General features: G+C 37.6%; 1 protein-coding gene across 4 annotated transcripts in view; it reads right to left on the bottom strand.

Annotated features, from left to right (window-relative positions):
- REPS2 (RALBP1 associated Eps domain containing 2) overlaps positions 1-16030 on the bottom strand; it is a 128811-nt gene that overhangs the window by 34048 nt on the left and 78733 nt on the right. For 3 of the 4 annotated variants that reach the window (XM_017812283.1, XM_017812286.1, XM_017812282.1), the window contains exons 10-13: positions 14047-14116; positions 12031-12096; positions 7685-7727; positions 4660-4796 (exon numbers count right to left, since the gene is read on the bottom strand). In XM_017812283.1, coding sequence (XP_017667772.1) covers positions 4660-4796; positions 7685-7727; positions 12031-12096; positions 14047-14116 — 316 coding nt within the window. The remainder of the gene's footprint in view (positions 1-4659; positions 4797-7684; positions 7728-12030; positions 12097-14046; positions 14117-16030) is intronic. The other variant, XM_017812285.1, reaches the window with a different exon arrangement.

Here is a 16030-nt window from a genome sequence, read left to right as displayed (position 1 = left end):
CACAACTGGTCTACTCTGGCCTCAAATCGGGAGGCCTGGAGACACACCATCTATAACGCAGCTGTCTCCTTCGAGAACACACGCAGGATCACTCTTGAGGAAAAAAGGCAACGCAGAAAGAACCGCGTATTGCAGAATACTCCATCTAAGGAGTCTTTCTGCTGTGCCTTTTGCAATCGGATATGTCTGTCACGTATTGGCCTCATAAACCACCAGCGTGCCTGTAGCAAATGTGGATAGAGCCTTCCCAAATCTTCGTTCGCGAAGCCTAGCCATGATGATGGTCTGATTAATAAACTCAACACAGTAACATGCAAGACTTGCATGAGCAAGTCTTCTTGAGCAAAACTCAAGAAAGTAGCTGGATTTTACTGAACCAAGACTAATATAAAAGCAATGAGAGAAAGAAGTCTTGAAAATTAATTACTTAATTAAATTCATTTTGATATAAATTCAGCCTTAAAAAAAGAACATTACTATTCTAAGTTCCTCCATGTCACTTTGGCTTTCAAATAAAATTTTAGTTAAGAAATCTGTATTTATGGTCAACACAAAAACATAATTCCTTGAATCACCCCTTAAAAGCTTGTCTTTAGTAACTGTCTTGAAGATAGCTAACCTCAGTGAACACATACATTTCCTAGCAAATATAATTAAGCATAAAAGAATACAGAAGATAATACAGTAATCATACTTATCTCGGTTAAATTTCACAGGTTTTTTGGTACCAGTTCCACATGTACAAAAGGGAAAGTCACCTGCATTTGGTTCACTAAGCTAAAAAGACAATCTAGCTGAAGAGATACTCCTGAAAACAACTGGAAAAACTGTATTATGGTAACTATTTGGGCTTCTTTGTATCAAAACATATGACACTAGAGCAACCATTGTTTTAATTCTCAAAATCCTGCTTCTTACAAAATTACAGAATGGTTTTATTTGACGTGTAGATTTAAACAATTCAGAAATACAAAGAATTTGACTGTAGTTAGGCAAATACGGAAAAACAAAGACATCTTGACGTATGTTTAACTATGCACAAATCTCCACATTTGGCAAATAAAACCCACCAAGCCTGTATGCTCAAGGAAAGGATGTTCTAATTGAATGAAATAATGATAGTCTGATGGAGTAAAGGAAGTAATGAAGACTCTTCTTCAAAGGTATGAAGAAGACAAAATAGATGCTGAACACAGTTTTCCCCTAGCGCTAATGAAAATGAAAGGGCGCAGAAAGAAGACTGTAGTGAGTTTTAACAATAAAAGTACCACTTAAACTGCATGAGAAACATGTATATGAAGGAGTACAGAAGTGATGTGCAGACACATTTGTATCGCTTATGGGAATGCTGATGCCCACCAATAAATCTCTTCCTTTGTTTCTATACTGTGAACACTATGTTTAGAGCAAAAGGGATGGTTTTTTGTTTGGCAGCCATAAGCAGCACAGCAATGCTAAGTAGAGGTTACAGATCTGACTGTAACCAGGAAAACATCATCTGTAACAGAAAATACCGCACTTGCAACAAAATGCTTGTTGTGTTTCCCCCGACTAAGTGTGGAACTTAACATCTCATATTTTAAAAGGGAGAAAAATCCCCCAAAATTAGCCCCACGTTGCTGGCTGAAACCAGCACCCGAGAAGGAGCAAATCCAGGTTACACTGAGTGTTTGCTTAAGAGCTGATGTAAAAAATGGTGCCTGCATTCCACACGTTCTTCACTGCAGGGACAGCCACAGCAGGAGGTGAGTTCCAAAAGCAAATGAGTGCTGAAAATCTTCAGTCAAAAATTCATCTGTAAATAGTTATATGGCTGTTTTGTTGAATTACACAGCAATATTCAACCTGCTTCCAGAACAACATGAAACTACACTATTTATGACAATTCTGTTGTTTCATCAAAGAAAATGGTCTTTTCCCAACAAGTATCCTTTGTTCAACAGAACTGTTAATTAAAAGTGGTTATGTGATTCAGAAATGAAACTAAACGGAAATAAACTGTATTTCAGAGGCATCTGTATGAATCTAACAAGACCCAGACTGCTGTCACTGCCTATTAAGTGCCCAGAAGTAAATTCTTTAAGTAGCTGTCATGGGCAGAAAACGTAACTGAGCAAAACACCAGAAGACAATGGATGTATTTTTGGGTTTTAATACTTAAGCTGAGACTTGCCCCAGTCCCAGAGTTACCTCAAGAACAGGCTCTAGCTTACTGCTGGGGGCTCTGGTGCAGGACTGCCAGGCTCTGAGCTGCCCCAGTTTTGGCCCTCTCAATACCCAGGTCTTATTCTGGAAGCACTTGGCTTGTAAATGACTAGAGTGGGCTAGAGAAGAAATGAAGATGTAAACTAGGTCAAGTATGCATTTAAACTGACATTTTTGTTTCTACTTAAAGCCTGCTGTTGTCCTTCCAGGAATGCATACATTCTAGCCAAGTATTTTCTTAATACATACACAGCCCAAATGCCAGAGATTAAATATTCAACAAAAAGAAATACATAAAGAATCTAGCAGTACAGAATTTTGCTCAGATGCTAACATAGAGACTACATGCATTTAAAAAAAAAAAAAGTAAGATTTCTGTCTCTTAACATCTCCTAACAGAAATTCATATATGGATATTTGAGAAAGTGGGAGCTTTCAATAAGTTCTCTTGCTTTTTTTACGTTTTTCCTACGTAACACTAGTTACAGCATTCCAGAAGAGTGCAGCTATGAAGTATGAATGAAGATGCCTCCTTCAAGTCCAGTTACATCCCAATTCAACAATTTTAAAGCACAGTTTCTGTGGTTAATGCATTGCTGGACATCCCAGTCATCATGGATAAATGTTCTGTGTGTATACTTGCCAGGAGAGAGGCATAATAAGATGGTGACAAACATGATACAGCAGTAGTAAATGAGTAACAAAAAACCCAAAACAAAGAAACACTGCAAAAAAAACCCCACCATTGCCCGCAACAAGGATCTGCCACAGTCTTTGACTGAATTTGCTTGAAGAAAAGATATTTCTCTTTTTCTGCCCTTTAAAAAGGGAATAAATAAAATAAATGCTCCAAACTACAGACAGTTTTACAATTAAAGAAGTGATAGCTATAGATCAACATGACCTGTGTGGAACTGAAAACAGAGCTCAATATTACTGAGCACTCCTTTGTAGGTCTGGAAGCAGATTATCCACCAAACTCCCCAAATAGTAATTATTTGTGAACTAGAACTAGTAGGACAAAAACTAATGTGCCAAAATAGAACTATTTTAATCATGTTGGACATATACAGACTCACAGAATATCCCGAGTTGGAAGGGACACAAATGGATCACCGAAGCCCTGCACTGGACACCCCCAAGAATCACGTCATGTGCCTGAGAGTGTTATGTTACTTCAAAAATAATAGTGACTTTCAAAATGATCCACTGCAAAACCAAAATGTTAATTTTCATTCACAGAATGACTTCTTTGAGAATTTACATTCTTCTTTTGTGTTCCAAGTAAAACTTAAATCCAAGTTTATTTCCTTCCAGTTATACTTGTTATCTGGATTCTGAGAAGATTTTTTGCCTTAGAAAATGTGTACTTGGCTCTGTTTGGGGTTTTGATGTATAATGAAATCAAAATTGGAGGCAACACATCTCTCAACAGGAACTATAGTCAAAGATAAGGAACTACTTTTCCATGTAAGGCAAAAAAAAAAAAAACAAACCAAAAAAAAACCCAAAAAAGCAAACAATTTTATTCCTATTGAATAGGAATAATAGGGTTCAGCACACATAGAGGGACTCTTGCATTTTCTTTAGTGTTTGCACAAAGAAAGTCCCACAGAGCAAGAGGCAGAACACTTCTACTTCAAAACCACATTACAGAGCCCAGTTAAACATTCCTTGACACAGTCAAACCTTGGCTTTCTTCTGAAGCATAAGCATGACCATGTTTAACCTGGTCCTTGAGTCAGATGATTGGTGCACCCCATATAAACCTCTTATGTGGTTCAAGGACACTGGTGAAGCACAGCAATGCTGGATGACTGCTGCCCTGAACAAACAGTTCCTCTTTTCACTGCTCACTGTGCAAGGCAAGAGGCACACTTGAACAGTAACATGACGAAAAGCCATTTTCTTTCAGTTCACCCCAACTACTATTCTACATTTTCCTTCTCTCCTTTCAACATGCACCTGTGTCAAAAGAAATTACCCTTTCTTTTTACTCAAAAAGTGTTTTGATTGTCCAGACGCATATGGTAGACTTTAACATCTAAAATGTTTGCTTTCTTTCTCCCAGTTTAAACATTAAGGCTTTTCTTACTGCTTCTGAACTACAAAAAATAAAGAGTAATAAAAATCAATTATATTGCAGTTACTGATGAGAGCTGTCTAAACAGCCAGCCTAGTTATAAACAGTCAGTGATGACAGACTACCATATGTTAAGCTTCCCATTATTGTGCCAGAAAACATTATAATCACCTTAATTACAGCAACAGTGATTTTTCCCTTCAGTGGTGACGTAACGCAAGTGCAACTACTCCTCTTCTGTAGTGCATTACTGTCTACCAGCAAAGGCCAGCATGTGCACTTCTTGTCAAGCATTTGTGCAAACAGATCAAGTTGCCAAGCATGCAGCTCACCTAAAAGGTCTCAAAAACAGGAAAGAAAGCAAACTTTACCTTGTGTATTTTGCTGAAATATTTTGTTCAGATCCAAAGAGGAAGCTCTGGAATGCGACTTCTGAGGCCTTGGAGGCGGAGTAGGGGGCTCTTCTCCCTTTTTCATGGCATCTTCTATTGATGTGCTAGAATAAGACCTAAGGAAAAACAGGTAGGGGAAAAGCAGAAAATGTTTTATTTCAAAAATTAATTTTACACAGCTACAATGATTAGTACCTAAAAATACATTGACCTGAACTCAAGTTCATGGTGGAAATTCCTTGCCCTAATGACTAAAAGTTCCCCCTTATAACAAGACAGATTTATTTGGCAACAGAGGGACCCAAGTGTCTGGAGAAAGGAACAAGTCATGCTTACAGGGCTAGTATTTTTTAAGGTCTTTTGTAACACAGCTTCAGGCCTTCTTATGTAACTTTGTCAACATGATAATTGCAGCAACTATTTTGAAGAAAATCCAAATAAAACTCGCCATACACACACCCCTTAGAGCTTCTGTTGCCTTTCCCAACTGCACGAGGAGTGTTTATACAGCTATAGCTTCAACATACCTCTTGCAAGTACACGTTTTGTAATTTATAAAAATTCTATTAGAAAAAGATTTTCATAGCATACAGTCACCAAATTCCACAAAACTCGAAAAACTGAATAGCTCCGGTGACCAAAACTGGTCAAATACATGGCTCAGTACATCTTCCAGGCCCTCACATATCAATTAATCCCAATTAAGAGTGGTGCATTTGCTAAGAATTTTGATTTTGCTGAATACTGTCTGATATTTTTCAGCTGTTGTAGTTACAGTTCTCCTGCAAGGAGGAGACTTGTTCAAAATGAGCACTGACAATCTGAGATGTTATACTCACTGTAACACATTATGCATGTCAGGGCAAGACCAAAAGCACATTTGAGTAAAACAAAATAACTCCCACTAATGGGAAATGGATAATATTTTTTGCCAAACAGGCTCCTTATATCCAGTGCTGACTGTCCAATAAAAAGCATATACTGAACATCTCACTCTCCAAGTCCAAGTCAGTCCATTTAAGAGCCACTTCACACAACCACTCAAAAAAATTGATGGAGATTCTGTGTCTCCTTGCTTTACCTCATACAACTTCACAAGACTCTCAGGTTTTTCCACTCCATTCTGAATTCCATACAAAATCAACATTTGATATACTTTTGTTCTTTTTAATCCAACATCTTCATTCAGATCCCATTCAGGATCTTCTTCAGGGAGAAGTTCATCAAGATGTGGTATTCCCGATTTTCTGATCTAGCCCGTCAATTCCCCCCCCCCCAGTCCTTCCTTTTCTTTTTCTAAAACTGCTCTTTTTTGCTACATAAATACACAAATATTGTAACAAAGCTTGTGTACCACCCCAGATGGGGTTATGTGTCATCATCACAGACTTAATACTACTATACATCCCATCAGGATTGTTACAATAAGATCCAACACTCTGTTTCCAAGTCAATAAATCAGAGTTAGTAAACAGTACATGCACATAGAATGCTTTCCCAGCAGGTCCCACAGCTTGTCTTAAAGGAGCCTTAATCACTCCATCTTCTTCCCCTAGTTCTGCTAGACACAGGACTTCCTGATTTACTTCTTTCTCTAACATTGCCTGACATAGGACTGTCAGATTCCCCCTCACTCGCTGAATCAGATTTTAGGACCTCCTGGAGGAGCCACCAACAATTCTATTTGTTTATCATCATCACCAAATTTATTAGATTTACTATTCACACCACAAATTCTTTCAATGTTTTTACCTCTTTTCTCAGTTACTGAATATATTCCAATCAGGTGTTTAAAGTCCATTAATACACTTATTTTTAACATTTCAATCATTCTTTAAAGAGAAAAATAAATCGAGCTGTGGCATTTCATCCCATTTTTCAACAAGCACAAGATGTCTGAGTTCAAGGATGTGCTGAGGCATCTTTAGTCTCAACTTCTGCATTGAACCAGTGACATACAGTCAGATGGAGAGTCATTCATATGTGACAGAGTAGTCACATTTAAGTGACTTTTTATGAACTTAAGCATTTGCTATTTTATGTATTTTTGCACATTTTTTGAGCATTTGCAATTCAGTAACAAAGCAAAAAAATTTAAAAACGTGTTAAAACTAAAAAGCTTTGGCTAGCAGCAGAAAAACAGGCACGCAAGGCAGTTCAGCCTTCCCAAATGTAGGTCCTAGGAAGACAGGATTTCAATCTTCAATCATCCTGCTTATAGCTGACCCTCTCTTACTAGCAGACTTTGACAAGCTTGTAAGCAGGGAGCTCCTGTTTATACTCTCATTACCCAAGTAAAAAAAAATAAAAAAAAAATTGAATCCTCTAACTGGCACCAAAGAAGAAAACTTTGAAGGTGAATTAACAATATGGCTATACACCAGTAGGTGAACAGCCAAACCCAAGATGCAATCCATTTATACACAATATTTTCTGGCACAGGTTTCCCTTTTCTTTCAAACATCCAAGTTCAGCATGTGTCACTTCTAGCACACAACAGTGTCAGTCCCTAAGTCCTTCCATCACACATCAACCAACTGTAGCCAAGTACACACATGCCAACAAAAGGATTCACTCACCTACAGAGCTGAGCTACTACTGTTGTTTCTGTGGCAATGTGCAGTGTCTCCCTCCATATGAAACCACCCTGCAGGTTTCAAGAGCATCAAAATGTTGAGGATGTTCCCTGCAGTGGGGTGGTCCCAGCTGTCCTGCCAGGAAGCCTCTGGGGCTGGGCTGGAGGCAGTCACCACCCTGATAAGAGAGCAGGGCTGGGCAGACAGGCAAAACTTCCAGCACCATATGACCAGAGATCATGGGGCCCCAGAGCAGTACTTATGTAGGGTCTATAGCTTACAGATTCCTCCTGGTAAATCTGTCTGATCTGAGCTGTACTTCCAGCACCACATCAATTAAAAAAAAAAAAAATCTACCACCAGTTCTTATGCTCTGTGTCTAACACCAGAGGTGTCTGTTTCTCCTGAAATAGAAGTGAAAGCAGTACCTGGATCGTGGTCTGGCTTTAAGTGCATTAGATTCCTGAGCAGCTGGAACAGAAAAGAAAAAAGAACTGCTAAAACATCATATTTTAAACAAATGCCTTTAGCTGCAGAATCAGTGTTCATTAAAAATGTGAGTGTTGCAAATGTGGATGTGAGAGTGTGCTCATCTCACATGAGTAATGGGGATTGATTTTCACTTCTCCTTCTCCTTTGCTTTTGTAGTGTGTGAATGTCCTAAGAATTCAAAAGCCCACATACAGACAGAGCTTCATCTTTTCAATATGCTTACCACAATACAGGAAAAGCAGTAGGTCTGGCAGCTCTGACCTGTACTCATGGATGTAGTTATGACCAAGCAACATAAGGAACAGCATAAACTTTTTACAGAAAAAATCTTTTTCTTAGTTCAGATATCTATCTATCTGTCCTGCTTCCAAAAGCACAAAGGTTTGTCCTTCCTAAATACTTTAACTAATTAGTATAAATGTACATTATCTCATCACCCATTAAAAAAAAAAAATTAACACATTGGGTTGAGACCATTTGGACATTGGGAAGGTAGAAAGCTTTCAAGTCTAAATGCTGATCAAATACATTTCTATCAATATAATTTTTTTTTTTTTGATGAATTCTAAATATCCTGCCACATGCAGGTCTTACGTGACAGGAAAACAACAGTGCTGATTTATCTTCTCTGGGTAATTCCTTGAGGCTGTTGCTTGGTTTACATTGTCTTTTCTGTAACTCACCTTACTAACATCAGATAATTATGAGAAAATGTATCTGCGTGATTGCTTTCAAATTCATCCCACTGAGACATCCTCAAGGTATTACAGCAGCATCAATGATCCCAATGCACACACAGAGCAAATCCCTTTACTTTTCCCCATCTGCTAATCAAGGTACAACACTTAAGAGAAATAAGTATGTTAGGGAAAAAAATAATTCTCGGTTTCCAGCTTCCTTCAGACATATGCCTACTTTCAAGTCAGACATTTATCACCAGCTTCTATACAGCACTACCTGAGAATACGACAGATCCTCCAAAACTCAAGAGCAGAACTACCAGTGGTAGCAGTTGGTAAATACTGAGGTTTTTAATAGCTTGCACTGTAGTACTGCACAGAATCTCCATAGGAGGCTTTAGGCTCACAAAACACAAGTCAGTCAGAGCATATGGTACATGTACAGTCACACACTAGATCTTCATAAAAGAAACTGCTTTTAAGGTAACACAGTGCTAGTTGGTGCTTCGGATGGAATAAACCCAAATGCAGCTGGCAGTGACACAAATGACCACTTAGAAACCAAGATTATTGTCATGACCAAACTGGCTCACTGTCATTCCAGATTTCTGTGCAACAAACTCTTCCTAGCAACTAAAGGAGGAAGAGAGAATTAATATTAAAATATGCAGTGGTGATAATCCTCCTCTCTCTCTCTGTGTCAAACTCTCAGAGAATACAACTTCAGACACTGCTTCCCTACAGCCACATGACCCAATTTTCCAATGCTGAAATTGCTGATTATTAAATTACATGCAAAATTATTAAATATGCCACTTAGAAATAGAAGTATAAATCCTTTCCAAGCTAAACCATGTTTAAGAACCTTCAGATTTTCCTTTTCTTATGGAGACTAATTCTGCTTATACTTTTAGAAAGTCTTTCATATAAAAACCCATAGGTAAAACTGACATTCAAACTCTCCAAGGACATCCTATTGAGGTAAAGAGGAAAGCACATAAGGAAGAGAGAATCCCAAAATGACTACTAATAAAAAAATATAGCAATAGAATACTGCTGCCAAGGATTTTCTTTTAAGCTTTTAAAAAACTAGGAAATTCAAGGCTACAATTACAGAATACCTAGACTTAGCTTTACCTTTCAGAAGAGGTAGTGTAATATAAAAAATACTATAAAACAGGTAGTTCATTATTAGGACATACAAATAATTGTGGCAGGATTTCCATAAAATATGCAGTTATTTTGGTACATTCAGTCTGTGCGTATTTAGTGTTTGAGGTGCAGGTTTATACACATACATGACATAATCATGTAAGACAATACAAAACTATTTATGCAGCTCATGAGTTTTCCATATATCTATTGCTATGGATACATAAGCCTAACTTTCATGAAATGGATAAATTAAAACTGTTGAGTAAATAATTTACATTGATTATTCAAAAGTTTGTATGACTCCTGGAGTAGTAGAGCCTGGTGTGCACTAACTAAAGTCACATACAATCGTGAACTGTATTTATTCATTCAAAGGAGAGTGTGAAGGTTCCCGTTTTGGGTGTAGATCTGCTCCTACACCCTTCCTACAATACAACTTCATTTTAACATTCCTGAGGATGCCAGTTCAGTAACTTTTGGCTGTAGCCTAATACCTTATACTCAACAGGTGCCTCCTTGCTTTACAGGAAATCTGTGCCATAAAAGGTGCAAGTATGCCATGTGGCTAAAGAAAAAAAACAAAGCATTGCCCCACTAGTCTAAATCAACCTCACTAACTCATCTCTTACTGGTGGCCTAGGGAGAAATGTTTAAACACAATTTAAACACTCACAATTTTGGCCCTCAATACTTAAAAAAGTCTAAGCTCAACAATGATCTTGCACTTCGGAGCCTAAATAAACTGGCCAGATATTCAGAGATGCTGAATTTATAAAGTTCTTACTGATTTCAAATTTCTTCTGATGGCAAAGAAAACTTTCACATAATGAAGTACAGCACTATTATCTTTGCTGAGTACATAAACAGCCCAAATAACCAAAGAGGCATGTAAAATTTCTCCCACTTCATCCCGACTGAGTTTTCATGCTGAAGGTTAATGATTACAGTGACCTTTCAGAGTGGTGACTGATTCTGAAATTACCTCTCAATTACCATGCTGCATCTAGTCCACTGGAGAAACATTTTTACTTCTCATATCAGTTGTAGCATGCAACCTGAGAATGTGCTTTCTCAAATCCTCATTGTGCAGGACAGTAAGAGCAGAACCCCTACAGCGGCAGGAGCCACGATGATGGAGTGAAACTCTGCCCTCGTCTCCCTTGGTATACAAACACAGCAACACTGCTGGAGCAGCACAGAGGCATCAGGAAGACCTCACTGAGTAGCATACAAAGGACACTGTGGAAAAGAGGTTGGTGGCAAAGGAGACATGCAGGTGACAGTAGGTTTTTTTACCTAAGTGTACTGAAGATGTACTTGATGAACTGAAAATAAAACTCCCCTGTATGCTCCTGGGCAAAACTGGGGGGAAGGAGAACAGAACTGAAAGTCCTGCAACCACCCTCCCCTTCCCCTGAGAGGGAAGTGCAAGAGTGTGTGTGTGTGAAGGAGAAGCAGCAATCACTCAAGAATAGGAGCTGAAGATAGGAAATCTGGCAGCTGCCAAGTGTTTGGGAAGAAGCCAGGAAAAAAAAAAAAAGAGTTGGGAAATGAGGCATGCAGCTGTTGAGAAGCCATGAATAAATCGATATGTAAGACAAAACTGCTGTGACAGACATGTGGGGTCCATTTTCTTAATCAAGGATATCTTCATGAGTAAAATCATCTATGCAAAAGGAAAAGAAAGTAAGTCCAAATTTTAGCTTGGCTGGGACCAGGGAGGGCTTACAAACATTCTTACCACACTAGGAAAGAGACTAACAAAGAGGAAGGCAAGGGAGGTCAGTGGAACTGAACTGAATGCAGGGGAAGTTTCTGGATCAACTAAGTAATTTTGACATATGCTGTTCCAAAAATAACATTTTCCAGAAAGATAGGAACGAGAAGTGTATGTTGGAGCTGGAGAGAAAAATCAGGGTTGGATTCAACAAAGAAACATCCCCTGAATCAAAAGGTTTTGTCAGTGTCTTAAGTGCCTCCAGGTCCGTGTTTCCAAAAGGCTCTCTGTCTTTTGACTCCTTAACACAAAGTATGAAAGCTCAGCTTTCACAAAGCAATAGGCCATTTCAGAATGTTTCCTGAAACTTAACATAGTCATTCCATACTTTAGATGAGATTTTTACAAAAAGGTACAATATTCACACCCTTACATCTTGTTTGTAGCACAGAAAAACTTCAGACTCCTTAAAACCGCTCTGTTAAAATATTTCCCACGGATCAAGAGCCCATACAGTAACAATGAGGGAAAGAAAGCAAGAAAACCTTTTGACAATCTGAAGTAGTAATTAATATTTATCTTGCAAGTCGTAGTCATGATGAGGTAAAAGCTAATTTCAGTAGTAAAATGAGAGCAAAAGGTTCTTCCAAAAATTAACCTAGGCTTACTATGATATAAAAATATTTAGTCAAGATTCTAGAGTAAGTAACATATGTCATTTTTTTCTTACCTGTTTTCACAGTCAAGTGCTGAAATTCCTTTGGTATAGTTTTGAAAGCAGTGCTTACTTTAAGAGCTTAAGGAAAAAAAAAAAGAGAATAAAAAGATAATTACTCTAATTACGTGTAGGTAAAATCTACAGCTATCAGCTCTAAGAAAGGAGAACCTAAACTGGTATTAGAACATCTAATACCACCAAAGATACTTGAAAAGTAGCCAAATACCCTCAGAAAACCCAAGCACTCAAACAAGTAACAATTTCTAAGAGCACAAAAGTCAAGAATAGAAAGACCCATGACCAAGTTGCCAAATAACCTTAAATTCTGATAATTTGGGGGGTTGAGTGCTTATTCCCATTCCACTGAACCCTATACATCCTTTCTGGTGTCTTTTTAAAGAAGTTTTTAATGCTCCATAGTGTAATTAAATGTACTGTAATATGTTTACTGTACTGTAAACAGTGTTAAATGACCACTTGGAAGGAAACCTCTCATGCTCTGTGATGACCCTGAGCACTGGGATGAGCCTCCTTGGGCAGGGAGGTTGGATCAGATGACCCATTGTGGTCCCTTCTAACCTTACCCACTCTGGGATTCTGTGATCCACCTTTATCAAACAAAACACGTGAGAAAAGTCTGGTTCTCGTGATCCAGTTCAATTTACATGATCTTCCACATTTAACTACATTATAATCTGACAAAGTAAAGCTAATTTACATATATACTTTTGAAAATGCAGGAAAATTTGCTTCTACAGTCCTAAACTACAGATCCTTGACTTCCAGGGAGATCCCCTCAGTCAGGAGAGCGATCTGCTTTGTCAGAATAGCAATAAATGGTAGAACAAAAGCACTTGTTCTTTGGCTGAAAAGGTAAGAATCTGTGTCATAAATACAGCAAATTTTCAGTCCTGCAGGACTGCATGTCTCAAAACAGGTTCCCACGTGATTTAACGTGTCAGCTACAAAAATCATAGCACAAGTTTTTCACCTAAACAGGGGGGAAAAAAAACCCTCTTAGTAGAAAGTAAAGCTTCCCTAGACATTTCAAAGACATAACCTTGAAGGTTCAAGTCCTCCTATGGTTCATTATGCATTTTACAACAAAACAAATCCTGTCAACAAAACACTAATTTCTTGGAATATGATGACTTGTCAAAATGTTTTACAAACACACGTCAACCTTGATAACCTTCCTTTGAAACAGGGACACTGGGAATCTGTCAAACTTAGTGATTCAGGAATGTGGACTACCTGGTCTCACACCTCTGATGCAACCTTAACGTGAAGACACCTGGGAGGTCAAGATATTTTTTATTTTAATTAATACATAATCTGCAGCTCTGAGAATCAGGCAACAAAATACCCACAACTGTTTTGTTTCCACAATTGAAAGACAGCAAGTAAGAACCTGAAAGGTTGGTAAAAGGGAATATAAAAGGGAATGAATGACTGTGTAATGATCCTGTGCCAATTCTGGAAGCCATAGAAGCTACTGCTTGGAAAAAGACCATTTCAATTTCTCACGGCTTTCTGCTGACAGATTTCAAGTAAAATGAATGAATGAAGTTTTTTCATTCCAGTTTGACTAAAATTTTTGTTTTGCAAGAAAATGCAGGTTTTGGTTTTTTTCAAATAGGAATAAAAACTAATTTTGAAGTGTTGCTGTTTACTGCAAAAAGGGAAATGCAAAATTGGACCCAACGTAATCTTTACTCTTACAAAATTCCTGATAACAACTAGAATTTTGTTTAAAAAAGAAGTGCAACACTAACTGCCTTAGAACTAGACATATTTTAGACGGCGCATTTCATATCATTCACATATAACTAATTTTGAAGCAAATCCCTCCATTTATTTGTCTTTAACTCAGTTGCTGTCAGTGAGTTGTCTCTTTAAACCTACAGCAACACATAGCCAGCTTAGAAATTAAACATACCATTTCTTCTGTCAGTAAACTTAGGGGCTTACTAAAAACACGCAGAATTTAATCCCTAGTGGAAAAAAAATAGTTATTTATTTGAATACCTTGTTTGTCATCTTTCTTTCCATCTTGTAACAGTGCAGAGTTATCAGGTATCTCTTCAGCTGATGACTTCTTAAAGAAAAAAAATCTGTTTATTTATAATGATTAGTATAGTTCACACCTTTCCACAGTCAAATATTTAAGAATACTAATCAACACAAATAATGGTGACATTTGCCCTTGCACCACAATTTGCTTTGTAAGGTAAAGAAGCATAAAGGACCTACAGAAAGACAATAAAAATCTGCTTTTCAAGGTACAGCAGTTCCACACCCGAAATTAGTTAGAGAAGCAGTTCAACAATAAATCACAAGGAGGTAACGACTATATGTAAGGAGAGACTTCTCCCAACAGAGCCATGTGTAACACCTGTGTTTAGGGTTGATGAAACCTTCTCGAGCTCCTTCACAAGAGTCAGTCTCCATGAGAAAAGTCTCTCTAGCCAAAACTCCAGCCATACTGCAGAGCCTGGTAGTTATGCTTTAAAGGCTTCCAGCTGGTGTGGCTGATCCTTGAACCACTCTTTTCTTTCAGCATGCAGTCACTGAGATGGGAAAAAAAATATTCACTAGTATGCCTGTTGGATGCCCATTCAGGCCTCTGATAGGAAAACAGAGAACTTCTTCCCAGTCTTATTCCTTAACTTTCTGTTACTTCAGCAACTGTGTAGCCTACAAGAAGGAAACAGGAACAAATTCTACCTCCATTATCTGTAAAAATGAGGATACACTCTGCAACCAAAAAAACAATAAAGAAATGTCAGAAACCCTAACCTTCTCTAAATATTAAGTGATGCTGGATTTTCCCGAGGAAGCATGGAAGAGGTATGACCTAAAAATGATCTAAAATAAACTGGGCCTAAACAAACGAATTGAGAAACCTAGATATTGTAGGCATTTTTAAGAGACCACAAAAATCTTAAGTCAGTAGTTCAAAAAGGAAAGCTCCCAGAGTAAAGGTCTGTTAGATCTGTTTTATAAAGTTGCTGAGGAATGGGATACCCTAATACTTCTGAGAAAGCAACACAGCAAAAATATAGCTTGAAGACTCTGAAAATGTATGAGCAAAAGATTTCACATTCATAGCTAGCCCTGACACTCTCAAGTGAAGAGCATGAGACTAAAGACCTAAGTCAGTGCCTGCTTTAATCAATGGAATGACTTTCACAAATTTCAGTGAACTTTCTGAGGGAGTTCAGAGCAACCCCAGCCAGTCATTTTGTGCATATAGTGTGAAATCTCATGTTTTATCTTTAAGGTTTTGGCAGTGAGGAAGCTTGTAAAAAGAACCAAAAGAGAGGGGTAGATGAAAACTTGAGAAAAAAAATTGGGAAGACAAAACTTCCTTGGTAAACAAAAATCAGTCACCCTTGTCCTTCTCAAGCATAATATCAGCAGTCTTGCTGTGTTTTGTAGTTCAACAAAGCCTAGCATCCAGGGGACATGTCTCCTGCCATTATTTTCTTTACAGATGCATTCAAGAAATGTTTCCATTTTATTGCAGTACTGTAGTTCAGCAGTCACAGCAAAAATGGCCTTCTGAAATTAAATTAATGAATGGGTAATAAGTGGAAAGAGACAAAGTCATGGAGATAATGCATAACAGATTGCATTGATAATATTTTTAATGTAGTGATCAAGTCTCTAAACTATAATACCTCAACTAGCCAAGATACAAATTATATTGCAACAGTGAATTACTGCACTTCCCATAGAGGGAGATGAATGGGAGATGAATTACTGACCTTCCAAATGATACCCGTTCAGTGTATTAATTCTGAACATAAAAACATAAGTTGAACAAAAAAAAAATCAAATCAAAGTGATTCTCAAATCAGTTTTGAGAAGAGATTTTAAAGTCTATTAATCTCGGACAACATAAACTGAAGCTTTTTAATTATGTGTATAAAAGATACATAATTATATATTTGTTTATATTTTAAATATAATTTAATTCTATATTATACCTATATCCTCTTTTATACAT

The sequence above is a fragment of the Lepidothrix coronata genome, unplaced genomic scaffold (genome assembly GCF_001604755.1).
Source record: "Lepidothrix coronata isolate B3197 unplaced genomic scaffold, Lepidothrix_coronata-1.0 Scaffold35, whole genome shotgun sequence".
NCBI classification, from domain to species: Eukaryota; Metazoa; Chordata; class Aves; order Passeriformes; family Pipridae; genus Lepidothrix; species Lepidothrix coronata.
Note: the sequence above shows the minus strand (reverse complement) of the source record. Positions and strands in the feature narration are given on the sequence as shown.